Source organism: Ursus americanus, chromosome 8, assembly GCF_024610735.1.
Source record: "Ursus americanus isolate L20-20 chromosome 8, mUrsAme1.1.p, whole genome shotgun sequence".
NCBI classification, from domain to species: domain Eukaryota; kingdom Metazoa; phylum Chordata; class Mammalia; order Carnivora; family Ursidae; genus Ursus; species Ursus americanus.
Window position 1 is genome coordinate 43311822 of NC_142134.1, and position 24481 is coordinate 43336302.

A 24481-nucleotide genomic window follows, 5' to 3' on the forward strand; every position below is an offset into this window, starting at 1 on the left:
GTCATACATCCACTTTGTAAGTCATTCTGGAAATATTTATGGAATCTGAACTCCTCATAAAAGTAACAATTCTAGTTTTAAAATATCCTGTTATGTGCAGTTTGCAGAATTTCAATATAATTAATGAGGCAAGAAGCTGGCACAGAAGTCATTGCTTAAAAACCCCTCTTAATTTTAGCCGTTCTGACAGGTATAAGGTGGTATCTCATCATAGTTTTGATTTGTATTTCCCTGATGATGAGTGATGTTGGTCCTCTTTTCACGTGTCCGTTGGCTATCCATATATCTTCTTTGGAAAAACATCTATTCCTGTTTCCACCTATTTTTTAACTGGATTATTTGTTTTAAAAATTTTTCCTTCCTATAGCTGTAAGTCTTGAGGTAATCTATAAAAAAGTTTCTTATTTTATTCCTGAAAATGAAAATTCTTTACACTAGCATGTCATATGCAGGAGGTTTGTTTGAGTTGGAGTTTTCAGTATTTCAGTGTGTATCATGAGTTCTGTATTATCTGTTATTGACCTTTTCATATTAGAAAATGAAGCTACTGGCAGTGTTTATCCATACATGTTCGCAAATAGATGGAAAAGACTAATGTACTTCTAAAACAGGCTTTCCTCTGTATCTTATGAGAAAATTCTGACCTTTGATTCTTTCTTATTACTACCACTGCTGCTGCTACTGTTATTTCAATTGAATACTTAGTATGTGCCAGGCATTGTTCTAGGTGCTCTAGATATATTAACACCTTCAATTCTCATAATAATCTGCTGACTAGGTAGTATTACCATCCCCAAGTTAACAGAGGAGGAAACGTGTACAGAGAGGTTAAATAACTCTCCTGGGCTAAGTAGCAGAACCAGACCCTTTAATGTTTGGTTCCAGAACACATGCTTCTGCAGTAGTGCCTACCACTAGTCTATTACACTGTCCCTGTTGTGATAGCACTCTGTGTATTGCTTATTCCATCATTAGGAAAATAGAGTATTTTCATAGTTGGAAAGGATAAGGAATTGCACAAAATACACTTATGATTATAGTGTGGATTTTAATGAACTTCTCTTGACTTATAAAATTTGACATCAGGAATTGATTTCATATGAAACTTCAATCGTGTGAAATGACTATGGGGTCAATTTTTATGAGCATATTAGAGAAAGGCGGTGATTAATTCCCACACTCAACCCAGATGCTGATACAGGATTAAGTGTGTAAACTACCACCCAGTGGTAATAGAGTGACTTGGAGAAGAAGTGGGTGCAGGACACAGCAGAGCTGCCAGTAAGTACAGTTTGCTCTTCTTTAGTGCCAGTCATTCAGAGAGCCAGAATTAGCTCATGCATGTTAACTTGGTAAACTTAAAATGACCGTGTATGATGTGGGGGTCAGTTTGGTGTGTTTAGGAAACTGTTTTGTTCAGGAAGAAACATTAGAAACTGTCATACATGTCTAGACAATCAGAATTGTTTATATCAGCAAAACAGTTTTCAAGGAAACATGATCTGACTCTGCATTGGTGTAGAGACCCTGGAAACCTTATGTATTTCTTGTAAAATGTTTCAATAGAAAGGAGCCAGAGAGTACAAGCCCCAGGTGACTTATTACAGATGAACAAATCAGGATCGTATGAAAAAAATACTCAGTGTCATTAAGTGAAGTACCTGAATATATTATAAACCCTTGAACACATTGACGATATCATAGCGGTAGTCACAACCATCACGACAAATGCATCTACTTACATTTATTGTGAATCAGGAAAGTGCTTTCTGTGTGTCATCATATCTCACCCTCTCGCAGATGAGAAAATGGAGGAAAGCAGAGTTAGTTACATGTGCAAGGTTATACAACTAGCAAGCATTATTCATTCACTTACTCAGTATTTATTGAGTATACCTACCTTGGGGCCTGGCACTGTTCTAGGGAGTGGGGACTTAGCAATGAGTAAAACAAAACCCCTACTTTCCTAGAAGGACTTTACCTTCTAGGAGGGAGATAGAAAACAAGCAGATAAACGTGGAAGCATCCTCAGTCAGGTGGTAATAAAGATTATGTAGAACAATAAGAGCCAGGAAGGGGGAGGAGTGCCAGGGTAAGGTAGACTGTTGTTGCTTCTTTATATGGGATAGTAGGGGAGACCTCTCTGATAAGGCGACCTTTCAGCAGACACTGGAAGAGAGAGAGGGATATTTGTAGAGAAAAAGCATTCCTGGCAAAGGAGGAGAAGAGGTCCCTGTGCTTGGAGTGCCTGAGGAAGATCAGAGAGACTGTATAGTTGTTAGGGGTGAAGGGGAGAATGGTCAGTCAGAGTTTGAACCCAGATTTTATCGGACCCCAAAGCCCACATTTTAACCACTACACTAATCCGATGGGGCACAGTATTACATAACCTACTGTGATTTTGGAGACCCTTTGTATTAGCAAAATGCATACTGTCATAGAAAAGAGGAGGACAACGAAGTTCTACTCTAGAAGTTGTGTGTCGAGTTGAGAATATGTGATAAATCCATTCAGTTTCGGGAGAGGTGCTTCGGAGAACAAAAGGTAGGGAACAATCGTGGACCATAAATTGGGGACCCTGGGAGTATAGTACATACCTCCCCTGCTCAGAATACTTTAGTGGTTCTCTACGGCCTTCAGAGTTTGGGAGACATTATGTAGCTTTCCCACAGCCTCATAGGACATAGACCTAGTTTTGAATGATGAAAAAGACCATTTTCATTACTGCTAAGCTATGCTGCTCTTTTCAGAATGTGAAATCCATTGCATACTCCTTGGCTTCCTGTAACCTACAGAATGAAAAGCCTTGGCAGGGAGCACAAGGCCCTACGTAGAGGAGCTCCTTCCTCCCGCGTTACCCTTACGTCTGCTGCCCCTCCCTTGCATCCCAGCATGGAACAAAACAGTACTCTTCAGTGCCATGTACATGGGACTTTGTACTGAAACGAAATGTCTGAAATGTCCTTCTCCCTCTTGTTTTCTTGTTTTGTGATGAAGATTTTATATCCTCCTTGAAGACTTTACCACTTTCTTTCCCAGACTGAGTTACAACTTCTTGCTGGGGCTGCTTTCAGAGCTCACATATCTCTGTACTTGCTCATCATTTCCAGTGGAAATCATTCTTTGAGTCCCTGTCCTCCTAGCCAGGATTAGAGCCCTTGCTCTGTGCTACCGGAAAAATCTATGCAACATGGATCTGCCTCTTATCACGTTTTTGGGGGGGTAATTTTTCAGCCTCTTCTTTCAGACTCTAAGTCATTGAGAGCTGGTGCCTCGCTTTGATCTGTGTTGCAGCCACTGAGAGGAGCACTCGGCGTAGTTTATCAGCTCATTTAAATTAAACTTAGGATATTGGATGCTGAGTTATAATGATGACAGGTTTGATCAGAGCAAAACAAGTAGAATTGGTTGAGCAGTGATATTAGTTCACTCAGAAAAAATAGATGGTAATAAAAACAGTGCTATTTAATGAAAGATTATTGTGTGCCAGATATTAAACTTAGTGCTGAAACACATCATTCCATTATTCTAAATGAAATTCAAACCTGAAAGATACACCTTATTAGGTATCACTTTAAAGTTAAATTGTCATATTAGATATAACTTTTAAAACTAAACTGTAAAAAATGCATTCATTTTCAAACTATTGCTCACTGGATAGTGGGAGGTGTTAGTGGGGCTTTAAGTGGAAGGGAAATGTCCTTAGAAAGGGACAGACGTCATCTTTGTTTTTTTATACTCAGTTTTTAAAGCGTTACTACAAATGTGTATACTTGGCTACATGCAGAGCTCTTCCGGAAAGAACACTGTTCTCATTTATAATTTGGACATGGCATGGTGGGTGAGACAGAGGGCTGTTGGAAAAGTGAGCCCAGATGAGACCCTGAATAATGCAGTGCTTCGTGCTGGATCAACGGTTAATTGTAAAGGCTTCAGAAGTGCTATCCTTAAACCGAGGGGCAAAGTAGGCTACTTAACGCCATGGTCACTTAGCCTAATTCCTGACTTTCATTCAGTACAAAACCCATTCATTGGGAAGTCTATTGAGTAGCTTTTGAACAGGAATTCTCATTCCTGATTGCTTTGTGTTTCCCTGACAAGAATGCTATCTCAAACAGATAACGCTTATAATCACTGATAAATCATTTTTAGACATGTTTTTAATTTTGGCTTATAACCATTTATATGTTACTCTAGCAATGTTGAATTATACTCTGAAATATCATTGAATGCAAATCTCAAAACAATTTATCATGCAATTTTTCACACTTCTCATAGCACGATGTAGCTCTTCTTCCTGCCCTCTCCCTCCCCAAAAAAGGGGGGGTTGATTTTATCATCTCTTTAATTTCTCAATATTTTGTGCTGAGTAAAGTGGATTAGATATTCTTAATATTTAAAGCCTATCAGTAGGAGAGGCTATATTAGTGCTCAGAAAGGATATTTAAGACATTATTCTGCTTTCGACTCTTCTCTTTATCCAGTTGACAGTTATTCTAAAGTTCTTTGGTGGTTTTATTGCAGTGACCCAGCTGCCAGAGCTCTGTGGGAAGCCTTACTGAGCACCAAGCACAAAGAGGCAGTGATGGAAGTCCGGAGACATCTAGTGGAAGCAGCAAGCAGAGAAAACCTGCCAATCAAGATGAGTATGGGTAAGCACGTCTGCTGCTAGGACAGTGACCATAGGCTATGAGGAAGTTGATTTGAGTTTCTCTGAACCGTGGGACAATCCAACCAACAAGGCATCTCAGTGAAAGTATGGACTCTGAGAAACAAACTGAGGGCCTCAGAGGGGAGGGGGTGGGGGAATGGGATAGACTGGTGATGGGTAGTAAGGAGGGCACGTATTGCATGGTGCACTGGGTGTTATATGCAACTAATGAATCATTGAACTTTACATCAGAAACCAGGGATGTACTGTATGGCGACTAACATAATATAATAAAAAAAAAAGACATTTGTAAACTGTTGAAACAGTAGGCAGGGAATAGGGACGCACTGCCCTCAGGGTTCAGCAATGACCTCCCTTTTTAGACTCAACTTTAGGAACTAACTAACTAACTAACTTCCTTCCTCCCTCCCTCCCTCCCTCCCCCCTCCCTTCCCATCCATTTTCTCTTTCCCTCTTTCTCTTTCTTTCCACAGTTCTAGATACACATTAATAACAAGTGTGCTTACTGTATGGAGTTCCTTATCCATAAGCATGGTGAAACAAGGACAGATTCGTATTGTGAATCAAGAAAAGTAGGATTGCACAAAGATTTGGTTGATAAGGTTAATTTATATTGCAGTTCAATGATGTACCCTTATGATGCTATCACAGAGCAGAAATCAATTTTTATTGCTCAGTATGGGACTCTTGAAAGATCAACACACTCTACTTTTCTAAAGGACTGTATCTTTTTAAAAATATCAAAGCCAGAAATAAATTGTTAAAAAAGACAGGCAACCCCATGTGTTCAAGTTAAATCTTTGAGTTTTCTGTTGACCAAAGGAGGGAAAAAAAAGCCTCAGATGAAATGATCTGCATTCTCCCCAAACTCCAGACATGGGGAGAGAAAAAAGAAGGAAAGATACAGACAATTGTTAGCAAACTTTGTTTGTAAGAAGGACTGAAAACATTGGTCCAAATCACACTTTAGCCATGTGCCAACTATAATTTGGTAAAAGCTTAACAGTGCAGCTCCCCGTTTCTGCTTCGTATCACTAGTCAGAATTTCTGGTGTGTCTCATTTTCATATACCAACAAATATATCACCATGAACAGTAAGGGAAAGATCTGGTGCTTAAACATAATAAAACATTGGTATTTGAAAATTCCTTATCACATAGCTTATCATAAAAAAATTCATGCTGTGGTCTCTTAGATGGCTGGAATGCTTTTTCTAGCACCATTTAAAACTATGAAATATGCTTTAAACTGTGTGCTATTCTCCCAACCCCTACTGTAAATTCTACTGAGGTATACATTTTTCTGTGATAGAGGTTTCTAATAATTTTGAGACATTAAAGAGAAATTTTAATTTCGAGATTGAGGATTCTCTTGTATTTAAATTGACTGAGAGGGATCCCATGATTCTAACCTCAGATCTTAAATATAACATTTCTCAGTACAGGGTAAAGTCATATTAAAACATTACGAACACCAATAGAAGGAAACATCATTCTGTGAAAGGAAAAACGTTTAATTGCTAAAACAAAGAATAAAATTCATTTTATCATTTCACATATAAACACATGCCATCTTTCTAAGAGCTTGTTATTAAATTGTCAGTTAGCTAAATAAATGTATTCCAGAGAAGTGATTTTTAAAACATTGTAAACCGAATTGAATTTTTCCCACTGGCTTTCAAGATGAAAAATGTATCCTGAAAGTACAAAAGAAATAGACTCTGAGAAACCCATTTGTTTGGATCCAAAATGTGCACTTACAGAAGAAATGAGTAGAAGATGCCTGTCTCAGTTTCTACATTTTACGCAGCCTCTGTCTCCCTGGAGTCCTTATGCGGTTGGAGGATCTTCACCGATTTGTCCTCTTGCGCTCTGCAGAATGGACATACTTCCCAGTGTTTAATGGGTGGCTGGAAGATCCTATAGGAGCTGAAGGAAAACAGATCTCTATGACATCGTTCTTTCTTTTGCAGCCAGATCTCTTGGCAAGAATATTCTCTTGATTCCTCTGTTGCTTCATTATTTTCTTGCTTATTAATCTAGTGCAGTCTGGCTTCTGACACTTTTTTTACTGAAAAGTCTCCCAGACCACTAAATATAAGTTCGTTTTTCTCAGTCCTCATCCTTCTTGACCTCTTTGCAGCATTCACTTCTAGACTTGCTGCTGCCTTGTGCACGTGATTGTGATGGGATGCAAAACCAGCTATGTCTGGTTCTGTCACCGAAGAGCCAGACTTCAACTTCTCTGTCCATAAAAATAGGGAAAATATCTATTTCCTGCAATATTGAAGGAGAAAGAAAGCTCAGAGCAGAATGAAGTTTCTAACTGAAGCAGACTGGGATTGATGTATTGTGGGCCTAGAAGCAGAAGTCTGGGAGAAGGAATCTACCTGGGAAACCAGATTATGAGAAGGTTGTTTGACAAGAGGGAAATCAAAGCAAACAAACCGAGTTCAGTGATTTTCCCCTTTCTGGGAAATATGCTTACTCACTTTTTCCCATTCACTTGTCCTTTTCTAGTCTTTAATCTCCCTTTTGATAATGCGTTCTTTCTTTATGCAGAATTCTAAATGGTTTTCCCATTTTCAGCTTAGTTATGATTACTTTCGGTCGCTTTGTTCCTGAGTCTGTTAATCCCCCAAATTACCTTGCTTGTATTTGGAATTTACAAGCTTTTGTGGTCAGTTTTGTAGAAAAATCTCTTGAGCTAATTTCCAGATAATAATCTGATCTATTACATTGAGATATGTCTTACTTTACTCTCCAAGTTCTGGGCACTGTAGTGTCTGCTTCATATACTCACTATTACATGGAATGAGTTCTTTCAACCATTTGTGAAAAGACGAGCCTTTCCCACCTTTACCATCGCAACTGCCTCTAGTTTGGAGCCACAGACAGAGCCCTAGTTTGTTAACGTCCCTCCAAAAGTGTGATGTCCAGAGCTGAAGAATGATGTCTTGGTCTTCACCTCTTTTTAGGTACTCTACTTCTAATGAAGCTCCGAATGAGATTAGTGAGTTTTGCTTCCCACCAATGCCACACTCACTATCATTTCCTCCTTTACTACTTCCTACTACTGGCTTTAAAAAGCAGCAATAAATCAAAGCACTCTACAATTTTACTCAATCTATACTTTTTCCAACAGCATTGAGGATACTGTGTTTACTATATTGGTATTTGAGTTCTTCCAGTTCTGACTGGATAACAACTACGTTTCGATCACATTTATATCTTTTGCCTTCATTTTGGAGAATTTTATCTGGGATTAAGGGGAGTATGTGTGCATACATATCCATGTGTTTGTGTCTGTGTCCATGTCTGTGTGTGAAATGAGTGGGGAAATTGTCAAACAGCAAAAGGGATAGCTTAAAACCCAATAAGACCCACATACCATGTGATATACGGTAATTTACAAAAGATGAAAAAATCTGGCTGCCTTGTAGGACACATACACTGATTATTAACTCTCACACTTCCTTGTCTTCATATAGAAGCTGTTACCACAATTTGAGGATTGGGGAAGGGAATTGATTTTTACTTTAATGGAGTTTTACACGATTTGTTTCTTGCAAGCCTTTCAATAATCTTATGAATTTGGTACTTTTTTGTTACTCCCATTTCGCAGACAAGGAAAACTGAGACCCAAAAAGGTGATGTTTCTTTTCCAGGATTCTGTGCCAGTTGTGGGTTATTGTCTCTCAGATCTCACTTTGCCCTTCCACTCTGTAGCGCTGGGACTCTGCAGACCACACTTCTGCTCTTCCAGCTGGCTCTCTGCTAGAGGGAGAGGGTGAGGCTGGTAAGGAAGGAGCCATGTGCCCCTTCCTCTCTGCTTCCTGCGACCTTTCCTTCTGCTTGGCAGGTTCAGGCCGGCACTACCGCACCCCAGCAGCACCAGGGCACCTGGTGGTAGCGGCTGAATTCTTTCTGCAGTTTGTGGGCCCGCCCCCTCAGGGGTGCCCATGCAGCCGACCAGCGCCCCTTTTTAGACATCTGAGATTCAGTCACAGGTTCTTACGTTTCTCAGTTTTAATAAGTCCAACCTCTTCCCTTTGTTTCCTCCATCCAGGAGTGGTCTCTGCTTCCAACAGTTGCCTCGGCCACAATACCTTGGAGTTCTCTTTTTACCCTTTCAGCGATGCAGTTAACAGTTTTGCATGTTACATTTTCTCTCTTCAGATAACTGCTGTGTTTTGTGCCTGTCTGGGCCCAGACTGATAGCCTTGCAGCAAGTGAGCCAGGATACAAACCTGGGTCTGCTGACTTCTGTATCAGGCCTTTTTCTAGAGAGAGGAATCAAACTACTGGAACACAGAGATGATTGTGCCATCCTGGAACTTAAAACCCTTGGGTGGGTCCCCACTGCCTCAAGAGAGTGTCCAACCTCCTCAGCCGGCTGATTATAAAATTCCTCTGCCTTCTGGCTGGGTGCTTCCCCGATCCTTTCCCACTGCCTTCACTTCTCCCCATACTCCGGCAGGAGCTGCTGCAGAGCTGGATCTTTCTTGTCTTCGCCTGGAATATTCCCATTTGATTGTCCCTGCAGATCCACTGCCCCCTTCTCTACCTGTGCTTCTGGAGACTAACGTTTTGGACTACTTCAACAGGCTTCCCTGTCCTTGACCTCTCAGGTAGATTCGGCCAATGGGAGGCGTGGTAGGGGTTTTAGAGGGTGAGGCGAGAGTGTCCTTAGGGTGTTGTTTACCTGGCTTCTTCCTTGCCGGGATGCGATTGGTTGCATCCCTCTACTCAACCCTTGTTGATTTCCTTAGCCTGCATTCTTATAAAAAGTCCCATCATTAAGCTTACCTTATTTTCCTTGTTTGAGTGTGCCATCTCTTTCTTGCCAGGCCCTTGACTAATATAACCACTCACTTTCCAGTGCACACGGTGTGCAAGCATACACACACACACACACACACATCTTTCTTGTCCAAGCTCATCTTACTTTTCAGGATCTAATGTAGAAGTCACTTTCTCTGTGAAACCGTATCTAATCTCCTTCTACTCATCTTCCTCCACCCTTCCTCAGCAGGCTGAATTGATTGCTCTGGCTTCTGAGCACCCACAGCTGTTTTTCTTGTTGAACTTACCACAGTGCATTGTGGTTAAATGTGTGTGGATCTGAAACCTTGCTAGGTAGTTTCCATATCATATTCTTCCCTGGCTGTTTAGCTTGGTACATAGTGAACGGCTTAGTACTTGGGACTGAATTGCTTGATGAGTGTGGTTGAGTAATAGAGGGATAATGATTATTTCCACTTTCTCTTACATACATTAATATTTTTATTTACAAATTTCTGATATTTCTTGTTCTTCTTGATGTTTGTGTAACATCCAATCATGTATTCTCCCTTGGGTTCTTTTGTTTTTTTCTCTTTTTTAAGATTTTATTTATTTACTGGAGAGAGAGAGTATGTGTGTGTGCATGAGTGGGGGGAAGGACAGAGGAAGACGGACAAGCAGACTCCCCACTGAGCAGGGATCCTGATGCAGGACTTGATCCCAAGACCCTGAGATCATGACCCTAGCTGAACTCAGACACTTAACTGACTGAGCCGCCCAGGTGCCCTCCTTGGGTTCTTTTCCCTTGGTCTTCATGTCACTCTGCTCTTCTGATTATCTTCCTCTTTTTTTTTCCCCCAGTTAGTTTCGGAGGTAGGATTTAGTGATTCATCAGTTACATATAACATCAGTACTCATTACATCAAGTGCCCTCCTTAATACCCATCATCCAGATACCTCATCCCTCTATCTACCTCCCCTCCAGCAACCCTCAGTTTGTTTCCTACAGTTAAGAGTCTTTTATCATTTTTCTCCTTCTCTGATTTCATCTTATTTTATTTTTCTATCCATTTCCCTGTGATCCTGTTTTGTTTCTTATATTCCACATATGAGTGAAATCATATGATAATTGTTCTTCTCTGATTTTGCATAGCATACTACCCTTTAGTTTCATCCACGTCATTGTAAATGGTTAGATTTCATTTTTTTGATGGCTAAGTAATATTCCATTGTGTGTGTATTATGTATATATATGTGTGTGTGTGTGTGTATGTATATATATATATATATATATATATATATATATATATATATATATATGCCACACCTTCTTTATCCATTCATCTGTCTATAGACATCTGGGCTCTTTCCATAGTTTGGCTATTGTAGACATTGCTGGTATAAACATAGGAGTGCAGGTGCCCCTTTGGATCACTATATTGTTTGTATCCTTTGGGTAAATACCAGCAATTGCATGACTAGGTATTTATCATTGTGGTTTTGATTTGTATTTCCCTGATGCCAAGTGACGTTGAGCCTTTTTTCATGTGTCTGTTGGCCATTTGTATGTCTTCTTTGGAGAAATGTCTGTTCATGTCTTCTGCCCATTCTTGATTGGATTATTTGTTCTTTAGGTGTTGAGTTTGATAAGTTCTTTATTGATTTTGGATACTAGCCCTTTATCTGGTAAGACATTTGCCGATATCTTCTCCCATTCCATAGGTTGCCTTTTAGTTTTGTTGGCTGTTTCCTTTGCTGGCAAAAGCTTTTTATCTTGCTGAAGTCCCAATAGTTCATTTTTGCTTTTGTTTCTCTTGACTTTGGAGACATGTTTAGCAAGAAGTTGCTGTGGCCAAGGTCAAAGAGATTGCTGCCTACCTTCTCCTCTAGGATTTTGGTGGATTCCTATCTCTCATTCCTTTCATCCATTTTGAGTCTGTTCTTGTGTATGGTATAAGAAAGTGGTCCAGTTTCATTCTTCTGTATGTGGCTGTCCAATTTTCCCAACACCATTTGTTGAGGAGACTGTCTTTTTTCCATTGGATATTCTTTCTTACTTTGTCGATTAGTTGACCATAGAGTTGAGGGTCCATTTCTGGGTTCTCTATTCTGTTCCATTGATCTTTGTGTCTTTTTTTATGCCAATACCATTCTGTCTTGATGATTACAACTTTGTAATAGAGCTTGAAGTCCAAAATTGTGATACCACCAGTTTTGTTTTTCTTTTTCAACAGTCCTTTGGCTATTCAGGGTCTCTTCTGGTTCCATACAAATTTTAGGGTTATTCGTTCTAGTTCTCTGAAAAAAAGTTAATGGTATTTTGATAGGGATTGCATTGAATGTGTAGATTGCTTTAACAATATTTTTTCTTCCAATCCATGAACATGGAATGTTTTTCTGTTTCTTTTTCCTCAATTTCTTTCATGGTTGTTCTATAGTCTTCAGAGAAGGGATCCTTTGCCTCTTTGGTTAGGTTTATTCCTAGGTATCTTATGGCTTTTGGTACAATTGTAAATGGGATCGATTCCTTGATTTCTCTTTCTTCTGCCTCATTGTTTGTGTATAGAAATACACCTGACTTTTGTGCATTGATTTTGTATCTTGTGACTTTGCTGAATTCTATATTAGTTCTAGCAATTTTTTTAGTGAAGTCTTTTGGGTTTTCTACATAGAGTGTCATGTCATCTGCAAAGAGTGAAAGCTTACCTCTTCCTTGCTGATTTGGATGCCTTTTATTTCTTTTTGCTGTCTGATTGGTGAGACTAGGACTTCCAGTACTATATTGAACAACAGTGGTGAGAGTAGACATCCCTGTTGTGTTCCTGACCTTTGGGGAAAAGATCTGTTTTTCCCCGTTGAGGATGATATTTGCTGTGAGATATATATATATATATATATATATATATATATATATATATATATATATGATATATATATATATATATATATATATATCATATATATATATATATATGGCTTTTATGATATTGAGGTATGTTCCTTCTATCCCTACACTACAGAGAGTTTTATCATGAAAAGTTGCTATATTTTATCAAATGCTTTTTCTACATCTATTGAGAGCATCATATGGTTCTTGTCCTTTCTTTTAATAATGTGGTGTATCACATTGATTGATTTGCGGATGCTAAACCACTCTTGCAGCCCAGGAATAAATCCCACTTGGTTGTGGTGAATAATCCTTTTAATGTACTGTTGGATCCTATTAGCTAGTATCTTGGTGAGAATTTTTGCATCTTGTTCATCATGGATATTAGTCTGTAATTCTCCTTTTTGGTGGGGTCTTTGTCTGGTTTTGGGATCAAAGTCATGCTGGCATCATAGAGTGAATTTGGAAGTTTTCCTTCCATTTCAATTTTTGGAAAGAGTTTCAGAAGAATAGGTATTATTGCTTCTTTAAATATTGGTAGAATTCTGCTGGGAGGCCATCCCTGATTATCTTCCTTTTTCTGGTAATTGTTTTACGCTTTCTGTTCCTTACTTCTAGTTTCCTAGAAGACTGTAGATATTTTTGTATCCCCTGTTGTGCCTTGTACATAGATACTCAGTTAATGATTGCTACTATTCTTTTAAATTTTTTTTTAATTTTTAAATTTATTTTTTATAATGTACAGTTAGCCAGCACATAGTATATCATTAGTTTTTGATATAATGTTCAGCTACTAATCTTAAAGCCTACTTCTATCCCTCCCTCCTCCTCCAAAAAACTGAAATACCCTTTCAGTCTCTTGGCTTCATCTTATCTAACACTTTCTCCAGTGTATCTCTTGTCCCCTCCCATCCTCTCTAATAGACAGCATCTTATATTCCTGTTGGTACTGTTTGTGTTCATATTGCTATCTATTGCAGCAGTTACTAGCAGACTCTGAGTAGTTGGGGCTCAGAACTCTTGCCTGTGCTTCTTAGTATTCCCCACACCTAACACAAGACCTTGAACTTATTCTATACCAATAAATGTTTATGAAATTAATAAGTACATTTTGAATTAATACTATCAGTTGGTATTTGTTATATACTTGTTTAATGGATTGCTTTTTCTATCACTCTCTTACGGAATCCAAGGGTGACGTTGATTTAGAACACTAGTTCTCAAACTTCTTGGTCTTAGAACCCCTTTACATTCTTAAAATTGTTGAGGACCCCACAAGCTTTGTTTATGTGGATTATATCTATTGACTCTTTGATAGGTAGACAATATTATATTAGAAATTCAGGACTTCGGTTAAGATGGCGGAGGAGTAGGAGACACCTTTTTCAGCCGGTCCCCTGAGTCGAGCTGGATAGGTACCAGACCAGCCTAAACAACCATGGAACCAGGCTGACACGCAGGAAGACGCATCTGGATCTCTACAAATGAACATCTCCAGCGCTGAGTATTGAGGTACGAAGCGGGGAGCCATGAAACCGTGCACAGATATCGGAAGATAAACGGAAGGGGGAGGGAGCCGCCGCGTTCGGGCGCTGGGAAGCGGTAGCCACTTGCACGGGAGAGCGGGCGGGGCTCGCGGACGGCACCCGCAAAACAGCAGACTGAGACCGTGAGCTGGGTGCGCGCGCCACCAGGCATCTCGCGGAACCCCGGAATCCCGGTGCGCTCACGGGATCCAGACTGAGACCGGGAGATCCGGGAGCGCGCGCCGGGCGGCTGGCGGTGTTAGAAACACAAAGGACAGAGACGCGCCGGCCCTGGAAGTGAGGGCTGGGACGCCGGGTGTGGGGCGCACATCCCGGGACGCTGCAGGGTTGAGCAGCACCAACAGTAACAGAGTTAAAGTGGCCAGAACATTAGTAGAGAACGGGCCGCAATCCCTCTGTTCCGTGACAGAGGCTGAAATTCAGCTGCTGCTTCTCTGACTCTCAGAGGAGGCACAGCAAACTGCCAGGGAAAGCCGCCAGAGAACAAAAGCCTGGAAATACCGGCTCAGAGCGTGCCCATCCCCATCCCCATCCCCCCTCGCAGGGGACGCCGAGACTCTACCCAAACAGGGTTGCCTGAGTATCGGTGTGGCAGGCCCCTCCCCCAGAAGGCAGGCTGAAAAATCAAGAAGCCCACAACCCGGGCGCCTGGGTGGCGCAGTCATTGAGCGCCTGTCTTCGGCTTAGGGCGTGATCCCGGCGTTCCAGAAAGGAGTCCCTCATCGGGCTCCTCCGCTGGGAGCCTGCTTCTTCCTCTCCCACTCCCCTGCTTCTGTTCCCTCTCTCGCTGGTTGGCTGCCACATAAATAAATAAATAAAATCTTTAAAGAAGAAGCCCACATCCCTAAGATCCCTATAAAACAAGGGGCACGGCCTGGGACCCAGTCAATAATTTGGGCTCTGGACAACCCCGCAACCTCTCCTCATCAGAATGACAAGAAGGAGAAGCCCCCCCCAGCAAAGAAAAGACAGTGAGTCTGTGGCCTCTGCCACAGAAATAATGGATATGGATGTAACCAAAGTATCAGAAATGGAATTCAGAGTAACAATGGTCAAAATGATGAGTAGAATTGAAAAAAACTATTAACGAAAAGGTTACTGAGAATATAGAATCCCTAAGGACAGAAATGAGAGCGAATCTGACAGAAATTAAAAATTCTATGAGCCAAATGCAGGCAAAACTAGAGGCTCTGATGGCCAGGGTCACAGAAGCAGAGGAACGGGTTAGTGAATTGGAGGATGGGTTAATAGAGGAAAAAACGAAAATAGAAGCTGCTCTTAAAAAAATCCAAGCCCACGAATGTAGGTTACGGGAGATTACTGACTCAATGAAACGATCCAATGTTAGAATCATCGGCATCCCCGAGGGGGTGGAGAAAAACAGAGGTCTAGAAGAGATATTTGAACAAATTGTAGCTGAAAACTTCCCTAATCTAGCGAGGGAAACAAACATTCGTGTCCAAGAGGCAGAGAGGACCCCTCCCAAGCTCAACCACGACAAACCTACACCACGTCACGTCATAGTGCAATTCGCAAATATTAGATCCAAGGATACAGTATTGAAAGCGGCCAGGGCAAAGAAATTTCTCACGTACCAAGGCAAAGGCATCAGAATTACATCAGACCTGTCTACACAGACCTGGAATGAGAGAAAGGGTTGGGGGAGCATATTTAAAGCTCTTTCAGAGAAAAACATGCAGCCAAGGATCCTTTATCCAGCAAGGCTGTCATTCAGAATTGATGGAGAAATAAAGACATGCCAGAATCGACAGTCACTAACCAATTTCGTAACCACGAAACCAGCCCTACAGGAGATATTACGGGGGGTTCTATACAAATAAAAAGGCCCCAAGAGTGATACAGAACAGAAAGTCACAGCCAATACAAACAAAGACTTTACCGGCAACATGGCATCATTAAAATCATATCTCTCAGTAATCAGTCTTAATGTAAATGGTTTGAACCATCCATGAAACGCCACAGGGTTGCAGATTGGATAAAAAGAAATGACCCATCCATTTGCTGTCTACAAGAGACTCATTTCGAACCCAAAGATGCATTCAGACTGAGAGTAAGGGGATGGAGTACCATCTTTCACGCAATGGACCTCAAAAGAAAGCTGGGGTAGCAATACTCATATCAGATAAATTGGATTTTAAACTACAGACTATAGTTAGAGACGCAGAAGGGCACTATATTATTCTTAAGGGAAGTATTCAACAAGTGGATATGACAATTATAAATATATATGCCCCCAACAGGGGAGCAGCAAGATACACAAGCCAACTCTTAACCAGAATAAAGAGACATATAAATAAAAATACATTAATAGTAGGGGACCTCAACACTCCACTATCAGAAATAGAACACCCTGGCAAAAACTAAGCAAAGAATCAAAGGCTTTGAATGCCATACTCGACGAGTTGGGCCTCATAGATATATACAGAACACTACACCCCAGAACCAAAGAATACTCATTCTATTCTAATGCCCATGGAACATTCTCAAGAATAGACCATGTTCTGGGACACAAAACAGGTCTCAACGGATACCAAAAGATTGAAATTATCCCCTGCATATTCTCAGACCACAACGCTCTGAAATTGGAACTCAACCACAAGGAAAAATTTGGAAGAAACTCAAACACTTGGAAACTAAGAACCATCCTGCTCAGGAATGACTCGATAAGCCAGGAAATCAAAAATCAAATTAAACAATTTATGGAGACCAATGAGAATGAAAATACAACAGTCCAAAACCTATGGGATACTGCAAAGGCAGTCCTAAGGGGGAAATACATAGCCATCCAAGCCTCACTCAAAAGAATAGAAAAATCTAAAATGCAGTTTTTATATTCTCACCTCAAGAAGCTGGAACAGCAACAGAGGGACAGGCCTAATCCACGCACGAGGAAGCAGTTGACCAAAATTAGAGCTGAAATCAATCAAGCAGAAACCAGAAGTACAGTAGAGCAGATCAACAGGACTAGAAGCTGGTTCTTTGAGAGAATCAATAAAATTGACAGACCACTGGCAAGACTTATCCAAAAGAAAAGAGAAAGGACCCAGATTATTAAAATTATGAATGAAAAAGGAGAGGTCACGATGAACACCATTGAAATTGGAAGGATTATTAGAAATTTTTATCAACAGCTATATGCCAATAAACTAAGCAATCTGGAAGAGATGGAGGCCTTCCTGGAAACCTATAAACTACCAAGATTGAAACCGGAAGAAATTGATTTCTTAAACAGGCCAATAAATTATGAAGAAATTGAGTCAGTGATAAACAACCTTCCAAATAACAAAACTCCAGGCCCGGACGGTTTTCCTGGGGAATTCTACCAAGCATTCAAAGAAGAAATAATACCTATTCTCCTAAAGCTATTTCAAAAAATAGAAACAGAAGGAAAGCTACCAAACTCATTCTATGAGGCCAATATTACCTTGATCCCCAAACCAGGCAAAGACCCCCTCAAAAAGGAGAATTACAGACCAGTCTCCCTAATGAATATGGACGCCAAAATCCTCAACAAGATACTTGCTAATAGAATCCAACAGTACATTAAAAGGATTATCCATCACGATCAAGTGGGATTCATACCTGGGATGCAAGCGTGGTTCAATATTTACAAATCAATCAGCGTGATACATCATATCAACAAGAAAAGACTCAGGAACCATATGATCCTCTCAATCGATGCCGAAAAAGCATTTGACAAAATACAGCATCCTTTCCTGATTAAAACCCTTCAGAGTGTAGGAATAGAAGGTACATTTCTCAATCTCATAAAAGCCATCTATGAAAAGCCTACTGCAAATATTATTCTCAATGGGGAAAAGCTGGAAGCCTTTCCCTTAAGATCAGGAACTCGACAAGGATGCCCACTCTCGCCACTATTATTCAACATAGTACTAGAAGTCCTTGCAACAGCAATCAGACGACAAAAAGGGATCAAAGGTATTCAAATTGGCAAAGAAGAAATCAAAATGTCTCTCTTCGCAGATGACATGATACTCTATATGGAAAACCCAAAAGAAGCCACTCCCAAACTATTAGAAGTTATAGAGCAATTCAGTAATGTGGCGGGATACAAAATCAATGCTCAGAAATCAGTTGCATTTCTATACACGAATAACGAGACCGAAGAAAGAGAAATTAGGGAATCCATCCCATTTACAATAGCACCAAAAACCGTACGTTACCTTGAATTACCTTAACCAGAGACGTAAAGGACCTATATTCTAGAAACTATAAATCACTCTTGAAAGACATTGAGGAAGACATAAAAAGATGGAAAGATATTCCATGCTCATGGATCGGAAAAATTAACATAGTTAAAATGTCCATGCTACCCAGAGCAATCTACACTTTCAATGCTATCCCGATCAAAATACCGAGGACATTTTTCAAAGAACTGGAACAAATAGTCCTTAAATTTGTATGGAACCAGAAAAGGCCCCGAATCTCCAAGGAACTGTTGAAAAGGAAAAACAAAGCTGGGGGCATCACAATGCCGGATTTCGAGCTGTACTACAAAGCTGTGATCACAAAGACAGCATGGTACTGGCACAAAAACAGACACATAGACCAACGGAACAGAATACAGAGCCCAGAAATGGACCCTCGGCTCTTTGGGCAACTAATATTTGATAAAGCAGGAAAAAACATCCGGTGGGAAAAAGACAGTCTCTTCAATAAATGGTGCTGGGAAAATTGGACAGCTACATGCTAAAGAATGAAACTTGACCACTCTCTCACACCATACACAAAAATAAACTCCAAATGGATGAAAGACCTCGATGTGAGACAGGAATCCATCAAAATCCTAGAGGAGAACATAGGCAGCAACCTCTACGACATTGGCCAAAGCAACCTTTTTCATGACACATCCCCAAAGGCAAGAGAAACAAAAGATAAAATGAATTTATGGGACTTCATCAAGATTAAAAGTTTCTGCACAGCCAAGGAAACAGTCAGAAAAACTAAGAGGAAGACCACGGAATGGGAGAATATATTTGCAAATGACACTACAGATAAAGGACTGGTATCCAAGATCTACAAAGAACTTCTCAAACTCAATACATGAGAAACAAATAAACAAATCAAAAAATGGGCAGAAGATATGAACAGACACTTTTCCAATGAAGACATACAAATGGCTAACACACACATGAAAAAATGTTCAAAATCATTAGCCATCAGGGAAATTCAAATCAAAACCACACTGAGATACCACCTTACGCCAGTTAGAATGGCAAAAATAGACAAGGCAAGAAACAACAATTGTTGGAGAGGATGTGGAGAAAGGGAACCCTCCTACATTGTTGGTAGGAATGCAAGTTGGTACAGCCACTCTGGAAAACAGTGTGGAGGTCCCTTAAAAAGTTAAAAATTGAGCTACCCTATGATCCAGCCATTGCACTACTGGGTGTTTACCCCAAAGATACAGATTTAGTGAAGAGAAGGGCCAGATGCACCCCAATGTTCATAGCAGCAATGTCCACAATAGTTAAATCGTGGAAGGAGCCGAGATGCCCTTCAACAGGTGACTGGATTAAGAAGTTGTGGTCCAGATATACAATGGAATATTACTCAGCTATCAGAAAGAATGAGTTCTCAACATTTGCTACAACATGGACGGCACTGGAGGAGATAATGCTAACTGAAATAAGTCAGACAGAGAAAGACAACTATCATATGATTTCTCTCATCTATGGAACATAAGAACTAGGATGATCGGTAGGGAAAAAAGGGATAAAGAAAGGGGGGGTAATCAGAAGGGGGAATGAAACATGAGAGACTATGGACTATGAGAAACAAACTGAGGGCCTCAGAGGGGAGGAGGGTGGGGGAATTGGATAGGCTGGTGATGGGTAGTAAGGAGGGCACGTATTGCATGGTGCAGTGGGTGTTATACACAACTAATGAATCATCGAGCCTTACATCGGAAACCAGGGATGTACTGTATGGTGACTAACATAATATAATTTAAAAAAATATATTATATTAGAAATTCAAGCAGGGACAATTTTTAAAAATATTTATTAATTAATATTAAAATATGGTAAACCTATTACATGTGAACATGAGTAATGTTTTTATGAAAAATAATGGTTTTCTAAAACAAAATAATGTACAGTAGCACTGTTTTGCATTTTTGTGCACCTCTAATGTCTGGTTTAATAGAAGGCAGCTGTGTTCTCATGTTTGCTTCTTCATTTAATCTGTTATGTAGTATTTTGGATGAAGTGTATAAAAATAAGTGGCCTTAGAAAGATATATAGTTGGAAAAAGGAGGACTATTTTAATACCTTTTCAGAAAATTGAAGATATTCTTCTTTGATACTACACCATCTTTACAAGAGGCAATTTCTTACATTTAATTACATTGTGGAATATGAAACTGTATCATTGGATTTTCCATACTGTGTTACATTAAAAGCCATTGATCTCTCTTGTGCTTTAAGTGGATCTTTTAAACACACATTATTTATACCATGTATATTAGTCACTTGAAAAATATTGGTTCTCTAAATTATGCAGATCTTCCGGATGTTGACCCATATTATATGAAAAAAACATATATGTTGATATCCAATTAGATCATTAGAAAATGTTTACTTATTTGGAATGTAAGGATAGAGGGGCAGCTACAAGTTTTCCAAAATTATAATTTTCACATGAAAACTTGACTTTTGCTCTTGGCAATACAAACCACCATTGTCCTTGGAGTGACAGGCCCATTTCATTCATTTTTTTGAAAAAAATATATAAAGAACCAGAGTTTTTCATTTGTCTTTAGCAGTAAAAATTGTGTGCCATGAAAACGGGCTAGTTCAGTTCACAACTCAAGTAATCACGTTGTGCTTTTCCTCAAGCCAATCATTGTACTTCAGTTTGTACCAGAAATGCTTTTTGTATATTTCCCATTTCTTTACAAAGGATATTGATTTTTTTCTCAAGGGTTGAGATTTGATAAAATTAACAACATTTACAGTTTCATCATGACCATTCTGAAGTGAAACTGACTACTTGTGTAATTCAGCACCACTGCCTGTGTTGGTGTGATGGCCCTAGCACTTTTACCCACCAGTGTTTCTGTACCATGTGTAAACACAGCACAGTAACAAAATCCAGTAATATCTTAGTATTATGAAAATAACTTTGACTTTTTTGAGTACCCAGTAGTGTCTCAGGAACCCAGAGGTCTGTGGAGTGTCTTTGAGAACCATCATTTAAAAGAGTTCCACATTCCCTGGGGTATAAGATTGGCACAATTTCCTAGAGATCATTGGAATAATAGTTGGGTGTCAAAATAGAAGGGGAAAAAGCCCACTGAAATTTTTTTCTAGATATTATCCAGATCTATAGGTAATAGGCAATCATTTTTATTCCTTTAAAAGATACTTATTATCTGCACATATTATATATTAAGGTCTTATAGGGGATAAGAAATGTATAAAATATTATTTTGTCTTCAAATGAATAAGTCATTTAACTTTTCTGAGCCTGTTTCTCCATCTGCAAAATGGGGGGTTAACAAATTGTCTGGTAATCTGATAATTAGATGAGGTAATTTACATGAAACATAGTGTTTGTAAAATTCAAGGTATTCTGTATAAGCAGGGTATAGTATGATGGAGTTCTTTATTGTCTCCTGGGCAGGTAAGACACATTATAGACATAATGACCAGTGGTCATACAACTGCCACATGTGGGGATGGAATTATTCTGTGTAAAGGATTTGTTGCCTGATGATCTCAGTTGGAAAATGAGTGGCTAGAGTAATGGTTTCCAGAAGTGAAAGTAGAGATTTGGGATTTAGTTACCTAGTGATTATGTTGAAACTGAAGTAAATTTCTGAAGGAAATATAAGGTTGATCAATTAGAGAGAGAAGGTGTAGTGGTTGAGAAGAAAGGCTGAGGACAGAGCCCTAAAGAACACCTCTACTTAGGGGTATGAAGATAGAGAATCTAGAGAAACAGAAAGAGTTTTCATTGAATTAATAATGCCTGAAATCTTTAAGGTCACTAAACAAATGCTTCCCTTTTACACTCCATCACCTAAAACAGAAGTCAAGTTGCCTCTGTTTCTCTGTTTTCCTCATCTACAAAATGGGAATCTGAATTTCTAACATCCCTTCTTCAAGCATCTACCCTTCAAGCCCTATATTTTTTTTTATCTTAATGGTTTTTTTTTATTATATTATGTTAGTCACCATACAGTACATCCCTGGTTTCTGATGTAAAGTTCGATGATTCATTAGTTGCGTATAACAAGCCCTATCTTTTTAACTTAAATTGGTGCATCTTTTTTCTCTTCTTTTTTCCTCATCCACCTCTTCCTCCTCCTCTTCTTCTTCCTCTTCTTCCCCATTTTTATGTTTCCTCAACATAAGGAATCTTCAATATGAGAATATGGGCTAGGAGTTTAAAAACCAAAGAGAATAATATGGTGAGAGGCCTGTGGCTACAGGGTGGGAGTTTCTTTACCTAGAGGCTTCCCTAAGAGTAGAAATTCCTTTCCAAGTCAGAGTGGACCCACCGAGGAAATGCTCCCTCCCCGGCAGCCTCAGATAATGCCTTCTAGATAACAGGGTAATCTATATGTTCCTTTCCATGCTCTCTCCTGAGTTTATAAATGTTGATGCAGTGTTTAAGTTAGCCTCAGGAAGACTGCATTTCCAAGGAAAACCAAACCATAAATGTTTCTGGTGGTTTTATATTTCAGTGTTTTGTATAACTTTCAGGGAGAGCTGTTTATTTTCTGTTGTGACCCCTGGTCCCTCGGCAGTTATACTTTATCCCATGCTATCCTGAAAATACATTTTACAATAAACTTATAAATTTTGGAAACATTTGAATTGATTTGTATAATTAAAATGCTCTTTTCACATTAGTTTCTTATTCTATCTTTGTAAAGTCATAGAGCTCAAAATTTGTGTAATGGGAAACATACACAATTTAAAGGATATTCCAGGAAACCTTTAGTATATATGGTGTCATAAAAATGGACATCAATTCCCAGCTGTACTTTATCCAGGTTTCACTGTACAGATGGCTGTATATACTGCCCTTCAGATCTCTACGGGAGAAGATTTATAACGTCTTCCTTCTTCCTCCTTTAATAACTTGTTTCAGCATCTAATAGTCATCGCAATCATGAAATTTGTTTCTCATTTCTGACTTAAATCTCTCTACCTGCATGTTAAATGTATTTCTTTGCCCTTTGACCTCAAAAGAGGTGGGAAGCAGGCAGTTATTATTACTCTTCTAACTCTTTAATCTGTTGAAAGACAATGCTTCATCCACTGTACATATCTGTTTATTCTGCCTGAGACAGACATGGTTTTGTTTCAGAATCAAGAGACTATTTAAAAAGTAATACTAGCACATGCTTCTAGAAAATTCAAATCATAATGTACATGAAATAAAAAAGTGAAGGCATATCGTCCCTCCCCACCATCTTGCTCTTCAACATAATCTTTGTTCCTAAATTAGTATCTTGCTTTCCAGGCCTTTTTCTATGTAACTAGGTAAGTAAGTAAATAAATATATAAAAATATTATGAGAACAAGAAAATAAAGATGCATACTAATCATATGTCAATGTGATTTCCATTGTGATTCTTTTCGGCCATTCTTAGTAATGTTTTATTTATTTTTTTATAATAATATTTTTTTATTATATTATGTTAGTCACCATACAGTACATCCCTAGTTTTTGATGTAAAGTTCCATGATTCATTACTTGCATATAACACCCAGTGCACCATGCAATACGTGCCCTCCTTACTACCCATCACTAGCCTATCCCATTCCCCCACCCCCCACCCCTCTGAAGCCCTCAGTTTGTTTCCCAGAGTCCATAGTCTCTCATGCTTCATTCCCCCTTCTGTTTACCCCTCCTTTCTTCTTCCCTTTCTTCTCCTACCGATCTTCCTACTTCTTATGTTCCATAAATGAGTGAAACCCTATGATAATTGTCTTTCTCTGCTTGACTTATTTCAGTTAGCATTATCTCCTCCAGTCCCGTCCATGTTGCTGCAAATGTTGAGAAATCGTTCTTTCTCATGGCTGAGTAATATTCCATTGTATATATGGACCACATCTTAATCCATTTGTCTGTTGAAGGACATCTCAGCTCCTTCCGCAATTTAGCTATTGTGGACAATGCTGCTATGAACATTGGGGTGCATATGGCCCTTCTCTTCACTATGTCTGTATCTTTGGGGTAAATACCCAATAGTGCAATTGCTGGGTCATAGGGTAGCTCAGTATTTAACTTTTTAAGGGACCTCCACACTGTTTTCCAGAGTGGCTGTACCAACTTCCATTCCCACCAACAATGTAGGAGGGATCCCCTTTCTCCACATCCTAACAATTGTTGTTTCGTGCCTTGTCCGTTTTTGCCATTCTAACCGGCATAAGGTGGTATCTCAGTGTGTTTTTGATTTGAATTTCCCTGATGGCTAATGATTTTGAACATTTTTTCATGTATCTGTTAGCCATTTGTATGTCTTCACTGGAAAAGTGTCTGTTCATATCTTCTGACCGTTTTTTGATTTATTTGTTTCTCATGTATTGAG

General features: G+C 39.4%; 1 protein-coding gene across 1 annotated transcript in view; it reads left to right on the forward strand.

The window, feature by feature from the left end:
• The window catches only part of SCFD2 (sec1 family domain containing 2), a 432813-nt gene that overhangs the window by 74425 nt on the left and 333907 nt on the right, over positions 1 to 24481 (forward strand). Inside the window, exon 3 of the mRNA XM_045815929.2 lies at positions 4525 to 4652. Within this exon, the coding sequence (XP_045671885.2) occupies positions 4525 to 4652 (128 nt within the window). The remainder of the gene's footprint in view (positions 1 to 4524; positions 4653 to 24481) is intronic.